Below are 20,762 nucleotides of genomic sequence, written 5' to 3' on the forward strand. Positions count from 1 at the left end.
CTGCTGAGGTGCCATCTCCACAGGAGGGTGCTCAGTTAAGCACGGCACCGGCCCTGTCTGTCTGGACGCTGTGGAATATAGAGGAGCCGAGTCAGCCCCAGTCAGCCCCAGTGGAGGCTTTGGGGAGCAGAACTACAGCCCCGCGAGGCTGCTGCTGTTGGCTGCGGTCAGGCAGGGTCATTGGGGCGCAGACGGGGAGGGAGCCCAGGCAGGGTCAAAGGGCAGTTCAGTCTCCTGACTAGTTTTGCCCTTTGCCCCTCGGCTGGGAGCCGCTCAGACTGAGGGCTGGCCTGGCCTGCACACACCTGTCCTGTCATGGAGGGGAATTAGCAGCTCATTTCACATTTTGGGCATCAGAGAGCTGCAATGGCTGCGACTTCCACTCACTACCAGCTTGGACCCAGGGCCCCAGACGTTAAAGCCCAGTGCCTGTTCCCCCCACACCAGCCTCTGCCCCTACCTGAGCTGGGACCAAACTGGCACCGCTGCCCTCTGGGGGAAAAGTCACAGGTCTCCATCCCCCAACGTACTGCATCAGCTCATCCTCCTCACACAGAGTGTACTGGAGCCGGCGTCCCCGGGGGGAAAAGACCCTGCGGCCCAATCTCCATCCCACAAGTCAGCTATTTCCTCATGCCTGAGGCTGGATCAGAGGTAGTGACCTCCAGAGATGAACCCCCCAGTGTCCTATTCTCAGCCCCCTGAGCCCGCCAGTCTGCCACACTGGGACTGAAAGGGAGCCAGAGCAAACTATAGGGGGAAAGTCCCATATTCCTTTCCTCTAGCCCATCCCTGAGTGTTTATCCCCTTGGGGTATTTGCAGACTCAGACATCCCAGAACTAACTCAGCTCCGACTGGTGAACAGCCTGAATCGCTGCGCTGGGAGAGTCGAGGTGCTTCACAACCAGCAGTGGGGAACCGTGTGTGATGACGGCTGGGACATAACCGATGCTGGAGTCGTATGCAAGCAGCTGGGCTGTGGGACGGCGTTATCAGCCCCACGAGGGGCTCGATTTGGGCGAGGGTCAGACCGTGTCTGGCTGGATGAGGTCAACTGTGCAGGGACAGAAGCTGCCCTCTCCGATTGCAAGACTCGGCCTTGGGGAGACAATGACTGTACCCACAAAGAAGATGCCGGTGTTGTGTGCTCAGGTAACTTGCATCCATCACGTCCCTGTGGGTGGTGCAGGGATCGGGCTGCGAAGCTTTCAGCACAGACCCAGCTCTCCTGTCTGAGTCAGCGCTGACCCCAGTGCCCCAGCATAGGGCTAAGGGCCTGTACTGCAGATAAGGGGGTGTCAGTAGGGGGCACTCTCCATTTGCAGTTGTGCTGGCCCTAATATCCCAGTGGGAGGGATAACTCATTGGTTGAGCATTGGCCTGCTAAACTTAGGGTTGTGAGTTCAATCCTTGAGGGGCCCACTTAGGGATCTGGGGCAAAAATATCAGTACTTGGTCCTGCTAGTGAAGGCAGGGGGCTGGATTTGATGACCTTTTGGGGTCCCTTTCAGTTCTATGAGAGAGCTATATCTCCATATATTATATTACTATTATATTCGTGCAGTTCCATGGTCCCCAGCATGAGGAAGTCTTGTCCGTGCCCGCTGGGAGGCAGCTCCTCGACTCCCTCGGCCACAGGCCACACAAACCTTGACCTCGAGGCATTGGGGAGGGGGCTGACCTCTCTCCAGGTTGGCAATAGGCACAATTCACCCTTTAGCCCTCCGAGCATCCCTCTAGAGCACCCAGGCCCTGTCTCGCTGGGCATTCACAGTAGTCACAGATCTGCTGCTCCCAAAGGAACAGGTTCCCAAGGTGACCAGCTCCACCTCCCATCTCTGCCCCAATCAACACACAGCCCTAGATTCCTTCATAGTCACACCAAGGATAAGTGATTTCACACAGTGTAGAGATTTGAAGGGTAACAAGGAGAAGGGTTGGAAAGAAATAGTTCCATGGCCAATAAAATCATACCACACTGACTAGAGCCTAGACTCATTGAACAAGACACTTTTCTGTCTGGTAGAGCAACGCTCACCACACAGTCCTTCCAGGGTTTTACTCCAGGCTTGGCTGTGATCTCCTCTTCCTGAGACAAACGCTGTCAGCCGCCTCCTGGGTGAAAGGGAGCTCTTGTCCCCTCTCCTCTTTCTTTGTGGGTACAGACCATTGTCTCTTCCCAGAGGAGGTCTCTCTTCTGAGACTTGTGCTGAGGGTCCTTTGTCTTTGTAAATTCTCAGGTCCCCACTGGGCCCAGACAGTGAATATAGCCTGTCTCCACGGCTGTGCTTTGTTCTATGTGCTGATTGGCTCAGCTGAAGGGATTGCCATGGCGCAGGTGACAAGCTTCACTTCAGCACTTCTGGAGCCTCATATTCCACATTTTACATCTCTCTTCAACTATGTCCCATCCAAACATCTTGCCCTGGTTAGGTCGACCAGCAGGATGCTGGCTCACAGAGTCTCAGTGCAGAAAAGAAACTTTTTATAAAAGGAGGGAAGGCCCTGGCATTAACTTTGGAAAACACCACAAACAGGATTTATAAATATAAAACCATGAGCAAAGCACCTCCCCCAGAGTACGTTGGGCAGTGTCTTTTGCCTCCGATTCTAGAGTCCAGCAATGAAAAGTTTCTTTAAGGTGCCCATCCCTTCTCCCTCCACTGCACCCCACTCACAGTGAAGACCCAGAGTTCAGAGGTGCACCTGTGTGAGTTCAGCTCTCACCATGGGGGCGGGGAGGAGAGCGCCTGGTTCGCTCTGCTGTCTGGGTGCTTGCTCTGGTGGCAGCTGCCCTGCCAGCCACTCACCACTCTGCTCACCCTCACCTTCTGCTGTCCCCGGCCTCTCTACTGTGACCTCTGCAAGTCACTCTCTTGAACCTCCACCCAGTGATGAGCTGCCAAAATGTTAACAACCGGTTCCCTCCTCCTCACCCCACGAGGGGGTCATGGTCCGCCCCCCGGGACTCCTGCCCCATCCAACCCACCGCGTTCCTTGACGCCCCCCAGACACCTGCCCCATCCACCCCCCTTCCCTGTCCCCTGACTGACCCCCGCCGCCCCATCCAACCCCTCATCTCATTCCTGATAGCCCCCCGGGACCCCTGCCCCATCCAACCACCCCTTCTCTCTGTCCCCTGACTGCCCCTGGAACCCCTGCCCCTGACTGCCCCCCACTGCCCCATCCAACCTCTGCTCCTTCCTGACTGCCCCTCGGGACTCTTGGAAGCAGGTCGGCCGGGGCTGGGGCCAGGGCTGGGGCCAGGGCTGGGGCCAGGGCTGGGGCCGTGCCGTGCCTCCCTGGAACCCTCCCCGCACCCCCCATCCCAGCTCACCTGCGCGAAGCCACCGCTTGCTTCATAGCCCTCCCAGGCTTCCCGCGTGAACAGCTGATTTGTGGGAAGCAGGGGAGGGGGAGGAGAAGAGGGGTGGAGCATTCAGGGGAGGAGGCATAAGTGAGCTGGGGCCGGGGGCGGGGCGGAGAGCTGCCGGAGCTTTACCAGTTGTTAAATTTAAAAGCCCTTTTAGAACCAGTTGTCCTGTGCGGGACAACCAGTTCTAAAAGGGGTTCCAAATTTCACAACCGGTTCCTGCGAACCGGTGCGAACTGGCTCCAGCTCACCACTGGCTCCACCCAGCTCACAGTGACTGCCACCTCTTACTTGGGAAACCTCAGTACTGAAGCAGGCTGGGCAGAAACACTGTCTCACAGCAGGTGATTTCAGCTCTAGTGATCACTGAAACCAAAAAGACTCTGAATGGAGATTTAATTAACTCTATCTTTGAAGAGTGTTGAGGGGCAGATTAAACCATCCCTAGACCTCTTACACAGAGCCCACACACCCATCTTCACTCCCTCTCACTCTTGATATGTGTCTGGTGTCTGAGCCCCCTGGTTAGTTGAGTTCAGCTCAGTTGTGGGTGACCCCCTCAGTCAGGACAGGCTAAGCACAGTTCTGCTGCCCTTTACTCACACAATCAGGACAACAACATTTCACTACCCTTGCATTCAAGTACTGCTGTGATTTGTAACCCAGCACCAGCCAACACAGCTCTGTCTGCTGGATACCTAGGCAGAGTGGGTGTGTTCATGTAAACACAGTCTGGTCCTGAAGCCATTCCCCATCCCCAGCTGATCACTAGGTGTCAGGGGAGAGCTCATTCCCACCTTGCTTACCTCTAGCTGGTTCAGCCATCTGACTGTGTGACCTCAAGGTCTAATCTTCTAACGGGGATCTCCTCCACCACGTGTGATTGTCTGTATTGCTGCCCCACAGGCACACTGAGAAGATCAGGCTAAGCCACGTTTCTGCATTGCAGCAATTCCTCTGGCCAGTCCAGTCAGGGGCCCATTAAGCCTAGCCCAGAATCTGTGTCCCAGGTTGTAAATGGGCAGATACAAGTTAGGACTTCTGAAAATCCATCAGCATGCCCGTCTCTCTATCCCAGAGTTGCTGCCCCTCTGTGAGGACACAGCTGTCAGCCCAGCTCTGCCATCATTCATCTGAGACTGGTACTGGGCTGGCAGCACTAGACACAAGTGCAGCAATAGCTGCCACAAAACGATGTTGCCAAGTCAGTCGTGGCAAGTCAGCAGGAACCGCAGGGGCAGGTGTTTGCTTCAGGAGGGGGCCGATCTGCTTGTAGGAAGTGTGCATTGCCTCTGCCCTGGTCGGAACCATTGTCAGCCTGGTGCGCAGCAGGTTCCTGCCAGGCGTCCCTGCGCTCCAGGCAGTTCTAAGGGGGATGGACTCTGGGTGACGTTTTCAGGGAGCTATGGAGCCAACACATGTAAATTCGATTCTGATGTCAGGCTAAGGCAACAACTAATGACACGGTGACTGTGTTCAGCTCCCAGTCACCAAGATGCTTATGCCAGTGTCTGCCCCACAGCACTGCACAGTATCTCACTGGAGCGAATACCAGCGCCAGGAGTGAGGGTGTAAATCTGCTCCCCAGGAGGTTCTGCCAGCAGTGCGGGGGGTGATCTTTTTAAGTGCTCTAGTGGGAGCAGTAGGTCAGACTGCCGTCCAGTCTGCATAACTAGGTGACAGCTGGCTGGGAGGGGAGTGGACAAACTTCAACATTGCCCAAGTGATTAGTGTGGTCAGTGGTGGGGAACCCTTGACAGGCAGTGGCTGTGTACAGAGACCGGTCAGACCCATTGGCGGGAGGTGCTACGTTCCCCAGCGACACGAGAGATCAGTTGCACAGGAATCTCCCTGAGTGTTTATTCCCTTGGGTGTTTGCAGATTCTGGCATCTCAGAAGTGGCTCAGATCCGACTGGTGAATGGTTCGAGTCGCTGCGCTGGGAGGGTCGAGGTGCTTCCCAACCAGCAGTGGGGAACCGTGTGTGATGACAACTGGGACTTACAGGATGCCGGAGTCGTATGCAGACAGCTTGGCTGTGGGACGGCATTATCAGCCCCAGGAGGAGCTCGATTTGGGCGAGGGTCAGACCATATCTGGCTGGATGAAGTTCACTGCGCAGGGACAGAAGTTGCCCTCTCCGATTGCAGGGCTGAGCCTTGGGGAGCCAGTAACTGTGACCACGGAGAAGATGCCGGTGTTGTGTGCTCAGGTAACTTATTTCCATCACATGACAGTGGGTGGTGCAGGGATCAGGCTGGGAAGCTTTCAGCACAGACCCAGCTCTCCTGTCTGAATCTGCGCTGACCCCAGTGCCCCAGCATGGTGCTAAGGGCCTATACTGCAGGTAGGGGTGTGTGAGTTTGGGGCGCTCTCCGTTTGCAGTTGTGCTGGCCTTAATGCCCCAGTGTGGTGCCATGGGCCCCTAGCATGAGGAAGCCTTGTCTGTGCCCGCTGGGGCAGCTCCCCAACTCCCTTGGCCACAGGCCACACAAGCCGTGCCCTCTAGGCCTTGGGGAGGGGGGTGACCTCTCTCCAGGTTGGCAATGGCACACTTCACCCCTTGGCCCTCCGAGTGTTTCCCTGCAGCACCCAGTCTCTGTCCTGCTGGGCATTCACAGCAGTCACAGATCTGCTGCTCCCAAAGGAACAAGGTTTCAAGGTGACCAGCTTCACCTCCCATCTCTGCCCCGATCAACACACAGCTCTAGAGCCCTTCATAGTCACACCAACGACAAGTGATATCACAGTGTGTAGAGATTCGAGGGGTAGCAAGGAGAAGGGTTGGAAAGAAATGGTTCCATGGCCAATAAAATCATACCACGCTGACTAGAGCCTAGACTCATTGAACGAGATACTTTTCTGTCTGGTAGAGCAACGCTCACCCCACAGTCCTTCCAGGGTTTTACTCCAGGATTGGCTGTGATCTCCTGTTCCTGAGACAAACGCTGTCAGATACCTCCTGGGTGAAAAGGAGCTCTTGTCCCCGCTCCTCTTTCTTTGTAGGTACAGACCACTGTCTCTTCCCAGAGGAGGTCTCTCTTCGGAGACTTGTGCCAAGGGTCCTTTGTCTTTGTAAATTCTCAGGTCCCCACTAGGCCCAGACAGTGAATACAGCCTGTCTCCATGGCTGTGCTTTGTTCTATGTGCTGATTGGCTCAGCCGAAGGGATTGCCATGGCGCAGGTGACAAGCCTTACTTCAACACTTGTAGATCCTCATATTTTATATTTTACATCTCTCTTCAACTATGTCCCATACAAACATCTTGCCCCCGTTAGGTTGACCAGCGGGCTTCTGGCACTTGGTAGACAGGGGCGGCTCCAGGCACCAGTGCAGGAAGCGCTTGTCTGGGGTATGAAGCCGTGGGGCGGCCTGCCGGTCACTGTGAGGGTGGCAGTCAGTTTTCTTTCAACGGTATGCCTGCAAGAGGTCCGCCAGTCCCGTGGTTGCATTGGCAATTTGGTGGCGGGGACGCCGAAGGCGCAGCACCGGTGGACCTCCCGCAGGCATGCTGCCAAATCTGCGTGACCAGCAGACTGCCCGCAGGCATGCCGCGAAAAGCCGCCTGACTGCCATGCTTGAGGCAGCAAAAAACATAGAGCTGCCCCTGTTGGTAGAGACCTCACATACCACCTTTGGTGAGCTATTGTGCATATATCTGACTCTAGGCATCCCTGTGCCCTCTGCCAGTTGGCGTCTACTTATCTCTGGGCCAGACTCCTCTGCGGCACACTGGGGACCTGGGTAACTGCAGCTTCCACTGGTTGGATTTGGTGTCAATGGAGCCTGCAGCCACTCACTCATACTAAAAATCCAGGGCCAATTTCTCAAGAGTCTGGTTCCTAATCACTGCGTAACGGCGGATTTGCATTTCAGGGAATTAGTCCTGAAGTTGTAACTTCCCCAAGAGCTGGACACAGGAGACGCAATTCTTCCTCACTTCCTGCCCTACACAGCCAAAATATTTCCCTGTCCTGTTTCTCAGCTGTCCTACCCCAGAAGTGGCTGCATGTCAGTGGGGGAGTCTTCTTCTCTTGTGTATGTCACAAGTCGATATCTATGTAATCCTTCTGCATGTGACGTTGGAAGCGACCAGGGCCAGGTTCAATATCTCGGGGTTCCTTTCTAGCAATATAACACAGATCTGGCTTGAGCACCCACCCAGTAACTTGGGACAATTACACCCCCCCCCCCCCCGTGTGCTTCTACGAGGGAAAGTTTCCTCTCTTGAAGCACAGAGTCTCAGTGCAGAAAATAAAATTTTTAATAAAAGGAGGGAAGCCCCCTGGCATTAACTTGGGAAAACACCATCAAACAGGTAAAACCATGAGCAAAACACCTCCCCCAGAGTATGTTGGGCAGTGTCTTTTGCCTCAGGTTCTTGAGTCCAGCAACCAAAAGTTCCTTTACGGTGCCCCTCTCTTCTCCCTCCACCGCACCCCACTCACACTGGTTGTCCTTGGTTAGTGAAGACCCAGAGTTCAGAGGTGCACCTGTGTGAGTTCAGCTCCCACCAAGGGGGCGGGAGGAGAGCGCCTGGCTCACTCTGCTGTCTGGGTGCTTGCTCTGGTGGCAGCTGCCCTGCCAGCCACTCACCACTCTGCTCGCCCTCACCTTCTGCTGCCCCCGGCCTCTCTGCTGTGACCTCTGCAGGTCGCTCTCTTGAAGCTCCACCCAGCTCTCAGTGACTGTCAGCTCTTACTTGGGAAACCTCAGTGCTGAAGCAGGCTGGGCAGAAACACTGTCTCACAGCAGGTGATTTCAGCTCTAGTGATAACTTAAACCAAAAAGACTCCTAATGGAGCCTTAATTAGCTCTAGCTTTGAAGAGTGTTGAGGGGCAGATTAAACCATGCCTAAACCTCTTACACAGAGCCCACACCCCTCAGCAGGAACACCCATCTCCACCCCTTCTTGCTCTTGATAGGGGTCTGGTGTCTGAGCCCCTGGTTAGTGAGTTCAGTTCAGTTGTGGGTGACCCCCTCAGTCCGGGCAGGCTAAGCACAGTTCTGCTGCCCTTTACTCGGACAATCGGGACACGGGGAGGCCCTAGACTAGCTGCCAGCAACTGGTGCCCTTGGTGAACCATGTAATCGGCGCCCCCACCCCCAACCCCAAGGGCAGATCTAGGCTGAGGTTTTTGGTAAACTGGGAAACATTTTGCCCCTTTTTTCCTTTTAATGTTTTTTAAGCATATTTTTAAACAGAGGCTTAATTATTCCGTTTGTCCGTCCGTCCATCTGTCCAACCAATGTTTCTGAGATCAGATAAAATAGAGACATGAAATTTTCAGAATAGATTTGTACACAACAGCTAGATGATATTTCAGTCTGATTTCAAATAAAAATGCATTAAAAATGTTAATTATAATTTTTATTATTACAAATCCAACATCATCCATTATGCTATCCTGCTTTAACTGCCATTACCACCACATCCAATAGAGAAAGAAATAAGTAAACTCTTCAATGAACTTTACCCTGTATTTACAAAACACTCCAAATAAAAAACACTGTGCTTGTAAAAGATGACTTTTCTTGCTTTAAGTTTTGAAAATTCGGTCACTAGTTCTTTTAGATCCAGTTTTCCAGCTATTTCATGCTCTATTGACATTGTGGCAAGTCCAACAAGTCACTCTTGAACCATTGTTGAATGCAGATATGTTTTTATCAATTTAACTGAGAAGCTAAGTTCCCCACTAGCTATGGAAATTGGAAAAGTTAAAAGAATGCGCAAAGCTATAAAAGTGTTTGGAAAACTGTCTGAGAGTTTATTTTCACAAACAAACTTCAGTACTGGACTGTTTCTTAAGTTGTCTTGACAAAGCCTGAAGCTCGCTACACAAATCTGTAGCATCAATGTCTTTTGAATTTTCATGAATCATAGAATATCAGGGTTGGAAGGGACCTCAGGAGGTCATCTAGTCCAACCCCCTGCTCAAAGGAGGACTAATCCCCAGACAGATTTTTGCCCCAGATCCCTAAATGGCCTCCTCAAGGATTGAACTCACAATCCTGGGTTTAATAAGCCACTGCTCAAACCACTGAGCTATCCCTCCCCCCAATGTCAAGGCTGACTCCAGTTTTATACAAAATTCTCTTATCTGTTTTGCTGTTTTCTTTTGCAAGCTGTGGACATCATCTAGAAAGCCAAATACTGACTCTAGCTACTGCATCTGTTGACATCTTTTGTCAACCAAGTGAATAGCAGTATCAAGGACTGCAAAGTAGAAATTCACTTTGAACCTTTGTTTTGGGTTCTGAATGGGTGCGTCTCGTCCTTCATATGAAAACTGCTGTTTCTTTTGCCAATTACGAACTGGCTTTGATTCAAATTCTGTTGGAAAGTCTAATTCTTCAGCAAGTTTGAGAGAATTTACCAGTGTTCTTTCGAACCCTTCATCACTTCTGAATTCCTTCAGAATATTTTTAGTTTGCTGCAGTTTTTGAATAGCAGAATGTATGTTCAAGTTCTTTTCCTGAAGCTGCTTACTAGTGAGGTTAACCTCGAAAAGGATAGTATACCACAAAATGAGTGAAGTCACAAATTTGAACTTGGAAAGGCCATTTGCAAGAGCTTCTGCATCTGAAGCCAGATGTTCCAGTAAAGGTTCTATCATCAGAAATTTCAATGAGAGCATCATAAATGTTTCCAAGTTCATAGCAAAGAGGCTTCAAAGCATCGATGCGACTCTCCCATCTTGTCTGACGAAGTGGTTTCACAGTTAGAGAATTCACATGGTGAGTTAGAATCTCCCAATGGCGTGTTGAGCCTGAGAAAAACACAAACACTTTGCACCAGGTCAAAGAAACTGCTTGCCTCCAAACAGCATCTAGCAGCATCATTGACAACCAAATTCAGAGAATGCGCACTGCAAGGAATGAAAAAGGCTCTAGGATTGATTTCCATCATTCTCCTTTGCACATCATTGTCTTTATCCTTCATATTACTCCTGTTATCATAGCCTTGGCCACATAAGTTTTCAACAGATGACATTGTTTCAAGCTCTTGTAGAATAGTTTCAGTCATAAATGCTCCAGTCGTCTCCTTCACTGGTACAAAACCCAAAAAATATTCCTTTATGAGCACTTCAACATTATCTTCATCTGCAGATTTTTCCATATCCACAAAACGAATGATCATCGTCATTTGTTCAACATGACTCACATCTGGTGTACACTGTCCAGTATTATTTAAAAGTATTTTGCAGAATGGGCAGCTTCTATAATTTTATTTTTAATGGCATTTGCTAGGATTTGAATCAGTTCATTCTGCATATTTTTTCCTAAGTAATGAACCTGTGTTTCATGATCAGTTATTTTACGTAGATGCTCCTTCATGACTGGATCAAACAAAGCTAGGTATTCAACACATTTTAAAAAGTTTCCATTACCTGGAGTGTATAATTTTTAATTTCTACCATGGCTGCGGAATGCTAAATTTTGCCCCTCAAGAACTCTCACTAAAGCAATTAGACGCTCTAATATTTGTTGCCAACATTCTTCTTTTTCCTTGATCACACGTAAATTTTCATTGATAGTTTTTCCTTTTTTCAATCGTAATTCAAATTTTTTCCAATTTTGAAAACATTCCAAACGTTCTGTACTTCTTTCATGTGAAGAGAGAATTGAAGATATGTTTTTCCAGTCCTTCAAACCATTTTCAGTAAGTGATGTACCAATTTCTTGATTTCAAAACAACTTGCAGCAAAAGCAAAACACAGAGTCCTTCAACACTGAATATTGTAACCAGTTTCGATGAATTTCTTCCCCACTAATGAGTTTCCTCTTGTAATGCTGAGCGAGAATTTTCTTTTATTTCCATCCTTAGGGAAGGGAAATTCCTGAACTTGGTCAGGTCCATGTTCCACGAGAATTTGCCACACACTGTCATCACATCTGGGCCATGAAGCTGGGTCCCCATACTGTAACTTGTTTGTAACTTCCTCATCCTTTCTTCCTTCTACTTCATTTACTTCAATTTCTGCATGTGTCTCTGAAGGTGAATAAATTTTCTCCACTTCCATATCAGTCTGATGCTGTGAGCTGCCTTCATCTAGAAGTAAGTTTCCATCATCTTGAGTTTCAAAACTGCTTTTTTGTGGATGTGAGCTACCCTCCTCTCAAAGTAAAATACCTTCATCTGATGTTCCAAACTGCTTCCATGCAGATGTGAGCTAACCTCCTCTCCAAGTAAAATTCCTTCATCTGGATGTTGTGAACTGTTTCCATCTTTATTTGGATTAAAGAGAAGATATTTCAGGAAGGATCCCTGCTGTTTTGCTTGGTCCTTTTCCTTCTCAGTGTTTCATTTACAATACTCAGCTCCTGAGGGTTTTCTTTTTCCTCTTTCGGCCATGGGGCATTTGAATATTGTTATGTATTGTGCTCCCGACTGCAAGCATTATAGCGTTAAGGATGGCTGACACACCCACCATCATGGTTGGCGATTTACACCACATTGCAGTCATCCCAGTACGTCTTTTCACTGCTTAAATGTTCAATGATCAGTAACATACACTCACTTACCTATCAAAACGGAAACAAAACGACCGTTTTCAATGTTATAACCCTACACTGGTTGTTTAGAAAGTAATCCCCTTCCTCACAGTTACCCACTTGGAGTGTGATGTCATCACTTTTGTAGACTATTAAGCATTAACGCTGTTACTTTTCTTTTATGGACCGTATTTATTACATGAGAACCAGTCATAACAAAGAAAAGTTCATAATTATACAGCCCGATAATAACGCTAAGGTTTAAAAATGCGTAAAGATACTCACATTTTGGATTTATAATGTTGAAAGATGCTATTCTTTATTCTTGGGCACCAATAAACACAATTTTCCACAGTATTCGCTCAATTCTTAACCATCTACCTGCGACGTGTGTTAAAATGACAATTTGACATATATCAACTCGCGATATCTCTGCTCTACATAAATTTCGGGCTATGCGACCTTGATGTATATTGGAGTTAGGTGTCACTAGCATTGCCTCTCTTGCCGCTGGTGGATGTGTTTCATTGTGGCTGAGTTATTGCTTATCAAAATTGCGGAGGGGGTCATCTTGACCCTAAGTCACAAATTGAAAAAAAAATTGCTAAAATATTATTTATTTTTGCAGTAAATAATAGATTTGACATATTAAATTCTCAGAAATGTAGGGAAATGAATTATAGACTCATAGACTCTAAGGTCAGAAGGGACCATTGTGATCATCTAGTCTGACCTCCTGCACAACGCAGGCCACAGAATCTCACCCACCCACTCCTGTAACAAACCCCTAACCTAGGGTGACCAGATGGGACAGTCCCAATTTTAGGGGTCTTGTCCCGCGTCCCGACCTTACATTGGTCAGGACGTCTGGTCACTCTATATGAGGGAGACCACGGCAAGCCGGCGCCGCCGGCGCCACTCACCTTCCCTCCCTGGGCCCTGGGGCAGCGCACAGCTGAGCTCCTGGTGTGGCGGAGTCAGCCCACGGGGCCCGCCGCCCGGCCGTCAGGAGCCTGCAGAGTGCAGCCCTGCCCCTGCCACGGCCCCGGCACACAGAGCGGCAAGCAGGAGGTCTCGCTCTGCTGTGTGCTGTGGCGGGGCGGGGCCTGTAGACTCCGGCAGCAGGCAGCGGTCGCTGGGCAGAGAGCCCCCCCGCCCCTGCCCCGCTCCCCTCGACCCGACCCTAGGAAAGGGCCAGAGGGACTGGGAGGGACCTGCCTGATGGCTGCTTCCTGGGAGCCGCTCCAGGTGAGCGCTGCTGGGCTCACCTGGTCCCCTGGCAGGTCCCTCTGGGGGCACTCCCCTCAGAACCACTGCCCTGAGCCCCCACCCTGACCCTGTTCCCTCAGCCTCCCCCCCAGTCCCCCCTGTGCCCCCCACCCTCAATCCACTGCCCTCAGCCCCCACCCCGACCCTGTTCCCTCTGCCTCCCCCCGCAGTGTCCCGCCTGTGCCCCCCACCCTCAATCCACTGCCCTCAATCCCTGCCCCTGTTCCAACAGCCTCCCCCACAGTGTCCCCCCTATGCCCCGACCCTCAATCCACTGCCCTCAGTCCCTGTCCCTGTTCCCTCTGCCTCCCCCACAGTCCCTCCCCTCCTGCCATCATCTCACCCTGCATGGATGTGGAAATCTGTCCCGGATTCCAGGCTGTCGTTAGCCCCTGGGCCAAAAGATCAGCAGAGGTTTCCAAAGGGAAGTTTGCAGCCTTTGCTCAGACCCAAACATTTTCACTTAAATAAATAAATAAATACTCAAACCCATCCTGACACCCATCTGCTCTGTCCAGATTTGCTGTTATCCCTGTTGAGGCCAAAGTTGTTTGAAAAATTAAAAATCCTTGACACCATTGTGTTGCTTCCCCCTGTGTTGCTCGTTCATCTAATGGACCTGCTGATAATGACTAAAGATGAATGCCCTGGGAGCAATGTGTCAGGCAGACAGTTTGTGAAGTAGGAATGTGAATGCTGAAGCCCTCACAAAATGCAGAGGCTTTTCTTAACCTGAGAACTGAAAAAGAGCCAGATCCCCTGCATGGGTTTGAAAGTGACAAGAGCCTAGCGACTGACCAGAGCAGCATCAGGTTTGAAGTGTCGAGGAGGGTCTGTGTCATGAAGTCTGCATTTCCACTGAGGACTCTTCCATTGCCAGGGTAGTGCTGGCGCAGGTCTGCCGCCTGGCACAGCGATGCTGAGAGGTGCCAGTGTAGACCTGACCCACTGCTCTCGGTCCCCACCCTGATCCTGTTCCCTCAGCCTCCCTCGCAGTCCCCCCTGTACCTCCCGCCCCGAACCCACTGCCCTCAGTCACTGCCCCACCCCAAATCTCTTCTTCAGCCTCTCCCATCATCCCACCCCATCGCTCCCCCTGCTGTCCCACCCCCTCAACTTCCTCCCATTCCAGTCCTGCTCCCCTCTGTCTCACCCCTCCAGACCCTGTCCCTCTCCCAAATCCCCCGACCCTCCCCAGCCCAGCCCCATTGTCTCCCCTGCCCCGCCCCACTCTACACAGCTCTCTACCCTGTCCCATTCATGCTCCCCTCAGCCCCTACCCTGCTCCCCCCATCCCAGTCCTGTCCCATCCCCCTCAGCCCCCCTGACTCCCTCAGTCCCAGTCCTGTCCTCCCTCAGTTCCTCCACCCTGCTTCCCCTGGTCCATCCCCACACAGCCACCGACTTCCTCGACCTCCCTCCCCACAATCCCACTGCCTGGACTCACCCCCATCCCATTCAGGACATGCAGGAAAAAGAAGCAATGGGCTTAAATTGTAGCAAGGGAGATTTAGGTTAGACATTAGGAAAAACTTCCTAACTGTAAAGGTAGATAAGCACTGGACAAATTACCTAGAGGGTTATGGAATAGCAGTCATTGGAGTTATTTAAGAGGTTAGACAAACACCTGTCAAGGATGGTCTAGTTGTTATTACTCAGTCCTGCCTCAGTGCAGGGGTTTGACTAGATGACCTGTTGATGTCCCTTCCAGTCCTACATTTCTGAGATTCACACTGAATTGCCTTGTGCCACTGTTTAGTAGTAGTGGCACACAGTTCTCTGACATGCCGGTTTATAAAATTGTAGTTAATATACAGTTTAGAGCATAGCAGTTTTAAAGCTCTGCATGTTCAGACCAACTGAGCTGAAAATTGTGATCTATAGTATTCAAAACTATTAAGATGTGGGCTGAAATAAAACCAGCATGAATTGCTCAGCAATATCAATGGAATCAGCATTGCGCTGCTCTATATTGTAAAACATTACAGTGAAATCTTGCAAGTATTCCATAGCACGCCGCCTTGCCCAAGTGCTAACTAAGCATAATATCTTCCTGTTTCAACATTCTTAACTTGTATCCCAGAGCTCCTAAAAGTTGTTTTCTTTCAAACACTGAATACTGCTAAGTTATGAGTTTTAACAGGTTTTTTTTCTTTTAAACCACAGCACTGAATGTTGTTCTAAAATTGTTTTCCAAATATTCTTAAACTCCCCGTTTATCCCCCGCTGATGTTCATTGTGAAAAGTATTGCAGGTCTAATAATAATATTTGGCACTTTTGTAATTCACTGTCCAACATGTGTTTTGTGCCCTCCTCTGGTGGATTTTTAGAAGATAACTGTATAGCTACCAGCTAAGGGAGTTATATCTTGAACTCAAGTAGTAGAAGCTCATGCTTCTAAGTCTGGATGGCTCGGGTTCAATCTTTGGTGACTAGCTATGATGGAGGTTGCTACACTTATAATCCCTTTAATCAGAGGTTCTGAATATGCTTTGCTGTAGGCAGAACTAGCCTATAGTTAAGCAACCGAAAATTTAGAATGGGAAGTGTTGAAATGTTGGGAAGCCTTACAATTTTGCCAGTCTGGAACGAACATCCCATCTGAGGGGTGGGGGCGGGGAGAGAGGAGAGTGAGACAGGACCAGGAAACTGGGACAAGGAATCCAGAGCGGTAGTGGGGGGCAGTTGAAATCAGATGAGGAGCTGGGACGGGTTAGACAGCAATAGGATAGACATAGACTGGAGGGGACAGGGAAGAAGGGTCTTTGACTACTAGAGACCACTCCATTCAGGAGCCTGGAATAGACCCAGGATTCCTGAGTTTCACAGTTCCTCTTCTGTCAGCAGATATCTGTGAAACCCAGTGGCAAAAAAAGTGTCTCATCCCTCTATAGAGCTGATCTATCACATATAGGATGACAACCTACTGCCTCTGCCATCACTTACTCCATTAGCTCAAGTGGCAGAAGTTTGTGCGGTGGATCTAAAAGTTCATCGGCAGGGTTGGAGCCATGCGAGTTTCACGATGATTCCACATGCCAGAATTTCTGGAGCCGTTCAGTTTTGATTTTTACAAAAAAAAACTGGGGAAATGCATACAGAAATAGGGTGACCAGATGCCGAAATATCGGAATCTCAAGCAGGAGTAGAGAGGTTATTTTATCTCTATATTTGGCACTGGTGCAACCATTGCTGGAATACTGTGTCCAGTTCTGGTGTGCACAATTTAAGAAGGATATTGATAAATTGGAGAGTGATCAGAGAAGAGTCACAAGACTGATTAAAGGATTATAAAACATGCCTTATTGTGATAGACTCAAGGACCTCAATCTATTTAGCTTAACAGAAAGAAGGTTAAGAAGTGACTTGGTTATAGACTGTAAGTATCTACATGGGGAACAAATAGTTAATAATGGGCACTTCAGTCTAGCAGAGAAAAGTAGAGCATGAGCCAAGGGTTGGAAGTTGCAGCTAGACAAATTCAGACTGGATGTAAGGCATACCTTTTCAATGGTGAGAGTAATTAACGATTAACAATATACTAAGGGTTATGGTGTTTTTCTAAAAGCTTTTTCTAAAAGCTATCCTCTAGGAATTATTTTGGGAAAGTTCTATGTCTGTGCTATACAGGTGGTGAGACCAGGTGATCACCGAATCCCTTCTGGCTTTATAATCTCAGAACTAGGTACATCAATTCAGATGCAAAATTCTCATTGAATTCAACAGGTGTCCTTGCCCTGTGGCTTGTGGTGCAGGCTGCAGCAGGGGGCCGTACAACCCCTCTCGCAGCTTCCTAGGGCAGCCTCTCGCAGCTTCATAGGGCCCCCTCTCATGGCTCTGTGCACCTGTGTCTATCATTGTCGTCCTCTCCCCTCCCCCGGCCCTGCTCGCCCAATGTGTCCTGATATTTCACTCTTGCGATCTGGTCACTACCCTAACCTATGCCTGAATTATTGAAGTCCTCAAATCGTGGTTTAAAGACCTCAAGGTGCAGAGAATCCTCCAGCAAGTGATCCATGCCCCACGCTGCAGAGGAAGGCGAAAAACCTCCAGGGCGTCTGCCAATCTGCCCTGGAGGAAAATTGCTTCCCGACCCCAAATATGGTGATCAGTTAAACCCTGAGCATGTGGGCAAGACTCACCAGCCAGCACCCAGGAAAGAATTCTCCGTAGTAACTCAGATCCCATCCTAGCTAGTGTCCCATCACAGGCCATTGGGCATATTTACCTACTAATAATCAAAGATCAATTAATTGCCCAAATTAGGCTATCCCATCTTACCATCCCCTCCATAAACTTATCAAGCTTAGTCTTGAAGCCAGATAGGTCTTTTGCCCCCAGTGCTCCCCTTGGAAGGCTGTTCCAGAACTTCACTACTCTAATGGTTTGAAACCTTCATCTAATTTCAAGTCTAAGCTTCCTAATGTCCAGTTTATATCCATTTGTTCTTGTGTCCACATTGGTATTAAGCTTAAATAATTCCTCTCCCTCCCTGATATTTATCCCTGAGATATATTTATAAAGAGCAATCATATCTCCCCTCAGCCTTCTTTTGGTTCGGCTAAACAAGCCAAGCTCTTTGAGTCTCCTTTCATAAGACAGGTTTTCCATTCCTCGGATCATCCTAGTAGCCCTTCTCTGTACCTGTTCCAGCATGAATTTATCCTAATTAAACATGGGAGACCAGAACTGCACACAATATTCCAGATGAGGTCTCACCAGTGCCTTGTATAACGGTACTAACACCTCCTTATCTTTACTGGAAATACCTCGCCTGATGCATCCCAAGACCGCATTAGCATTTTTAACGGCCATATCACATTGGCGGCTCATAGTCATCAAGGGAATTGAAATAACGACATCTTTGTTATTATATTTGTATTTTTTCCCCATCTTTTTCATTTTTTCTTCATTTCATTTTTTTTTAATTTTGCTTTTTTCCCCTCGAATCTGGCTCCCCATTTAACTTGGCACCCTAGGAGACCACCTAGTTCGCTTATATGTACGGGCTGTCCCTTTCAGGACAACAACATTTCACTACCCCTGCATTCAAGTACTACAATGATTTGTAACCCAGCACCACCCAACACACCTGTCTGCTGGATACCTAGGCAGCGTGGGTGTGTTGTTGTAAATAAAGTCTGGTCCTGAAGCCTTTTCCCCTCCCCAGCTCATCACTAGCTGTCAGGGGAGAGCTCATTCCCACCTTGCTCACCTCTAGCTTGTTCAGCCATCTGACTGCGCGACCTCAAGGTCCAGTCATCTAACGGGGCTCTCCTCCACCACGTGTGATTGTCTGTATTGCTGCCCCACAGGCACACTGAGAAGATCAGGCTAAGTCACGTTTCTGCATTGCAGCAATTCCTCTGGCCAGTCCAGTCAGGGGTTCGTTAAACCTAGCCCAGGATCTGCGTCCCAGGTTGTCAATGGGCAGATACACATTAGGGCTTCTGAAAATGCATCAGCACGCCAGTCTCTCTATCCCAGAGTTGCTGCCCCTCTGTGAGTACCAGCTGTCAGCCCAGCTCTGTCATCATTCATCTGAGACTGGTACTGGCCTGGCAGCACTAGACACGAGTGCAGCAATGGCTGCCACAAAACGAGGTTGCCAAGTCAGTCGTGGCAAGTCAGCAGGAACCGCAGGGGCAGGTGTTTGCTTCAGGAGGGGACCAATCTGCTTGTAGGAAGTGTGCATTGCCTCTGCCCTGGTCGGAACCATTGTCAGCCTGGTGCGCAGCAGGTTCCTGCCAGGCGTCCCTGCGCTCCAGGCAGTTCTAAGGGGGATGGACTCTGGGTGACGTTTTCAGGGAGCTATGGAGCAACACATGTAAATTCGATGCTGATGTCAGGCTAAGGCAACCACTAATGACAGGGGTGACTGTGTTCAGCTCCCAGTCACCAAGATGCGTATCCCAGCATCTGCCCCACAGCACTGCACAGTGTCGCACTGGAGCGAATACCAGCGCCAGGAGTGAGGGTGTAAATCTGCTCCCCAGGAGGTTCCTGCCAGCAGTGCGGGGGGTGATCTTTATAAGTGCTCTAGTGGGAGCAGTAGGTCAGACTGCCGTCCAGTCTGCCTAACTAGGTGACAGCTGGCTCCGGGGGGAGTGGACAAACTTCAACATTGCCCACGTGATTAGCCTGGTCAGCAGTGGGGAGCCCTTGACAGGCAGTGGCTGTGTGCAGAGACCAGTCAGATCCATCGGCGGGAGGCGCTACGTTCCCCAGCGACACGAGAGATCAGATGCACAGGAACCTCACTGAGAGTTTATCCCTTGGGTGTTTGCAGACGCTGGCATCTCAGAAGTGGCTCAGATCCGTCTTGTGAACAGCAGGAGTCACTGCGCTGGGAGGGTCGAGGTGCTTCACAACCAGCAGTGGGGAACCGTGTGTGATGACAACTGGGACTTACAGGATGCCGGAGTCGTATGCAGGCAGCTGGGCTGTGGGACGGCGTTATCAGCCCCAAGAGGGGCTCGATTTGGGCAAGGATCTGACCGTATCTGGCTGGATGAAGTCAACTGCACAGGGACAGAAGTTGCCCTCTCCGACTGCAGAGCTCGGCCTTGGGGAGAGAATAACTGTAACCACAGAGAAGATGCCGGTGTTGTGTGCTCAGGTAACTTGCATCCATCACGTCCCTGTGTTTGGTGCAGGGATTGGGCTGGGAAGCTTTCAGCACAGACCCAGCTCTCCTGTTTGAGTCACCGCTGAGAGACAGACACCCCCAGCCTGCACTGCCCCCGCCACACACCTCCAGTGCAGAGCTCTGTGTGATCCACTCCGAGATCATGACCGTCTGGCTCGCACCGAGCTCCGGGCTGCAGGCATCAGTCTGAGCCCAGCCCCCAGGAAAGAGGAAGGAGCTGGATCTGCGGCATCTGCTTGTCTGTTCTGGGGAGCCCTGGGCAGTGGCCTGTAACCCCCATAGCCCCAGCACGGGGTGCTCCGCAATGCAGGGCCCCCGGGGTCCGGGCTCTGTGTAACTGGCCGGCCCCCTCGGCCTGGCTGCCCAGTTTGCCCGTCTGCCCATTGTGGATCCACAGGGTCTGGTCTAGGTCACCAGTCTCCTGGGAGTGACCCCTGTAATGTGCTGGGCTCCGTGCCCCATCCCCAAGGGCAGGGCCGTGCCCTCAGCACCAGCAGCCCCATCTCTCCCCGCGGCTAACTGCAGTGAGCCCAGCCCAACCTGCGGGAGGCTTGTACTGGGCCCCTCCAGGGCGCCTGGCCGAGGGAGCCTTCCCAGCCACGCCAGCAGCCTTGGCATAGAGAGCAGGGCTAATAGTCACCTGGCTGCAGCATCCCGCAGCCCGGGGCTGGCACGGAGAGGCAGAGCTAAGCCACTGTCCAGGCTTGAGCTCTGGTGTCCTTTCCAATCCCAGGTGAGCCTGGACCCTCTCCCCAAAGGCAGCTCTTAGCCGCCGCCTGCCCCACTCAGCCCTTTGGCGCCAGGCAGGGCCGTGCTGAGTTCACAGCAGGCCAGGGAGACACGAGTGTCCCGTGATCAGCGCTGGGGCTTCCCTTGGCTCTCTGGACCCTCTGCTGATTTGGGTCGGTTTCAGTTCTTTAGCGACCCAGTCACGCCACCCAGCCAGCGCGGGGCCTCGCTTCTGCTCGGCT

At 50.6% G+C, this 20,762-nt stretch overlaps 1 protein-coding gene across 13 annotated transcripts in view; it reads left to right on the plus strand.

The window, feature by feature from the left end:
* LOC117888795 (deleted in malignant brain tumors 1 protein-like) overlaps nt 1–20,762 on the plus strand; it is a 160,835-nt gene that overhangs the window by 12,373 nt on the left and 127,700 nt on the right. For 11 of the 13 annotated variants that reach the window (XM_034792523.1, XM_034792535.1, XM_034792527.1 and 8 more), the window contains exons 3-5: nt 824–1,153; nt 5,256–5,585; nt 19,432–19,761. In XM_034792523.1, the coding sequence (XP_034648414.1) occupies nt 824–1,153; nt 5,256–5,585; nt 19,432–19,761 (990 nt within the window). The remainder of the gene's footprint in view (nt 1–823; nt 1,154–5,255; nt 5,586–19,431; nt 19,762–20,762) is intronic. The other 2 variants (XM_034792537.1, XM_034792531.1) reach the window with 2 other exon arrangements.

Source organism: Trachemys scripta, chromosome 16, assembly GCF_013100865.1.
Source record: "Trachemys scripta elegans isolate TJP31775 chromosome 16, CAS_Tse_1.0, whole genome shotgun sequence".
In the NCBI taxonomy this organism is placed as follows: domain Eukaryota; kingdom Metazoa; phylum Chordata; order Testudines; family Emydidae; genus Trachemys; species Trachemys scripta.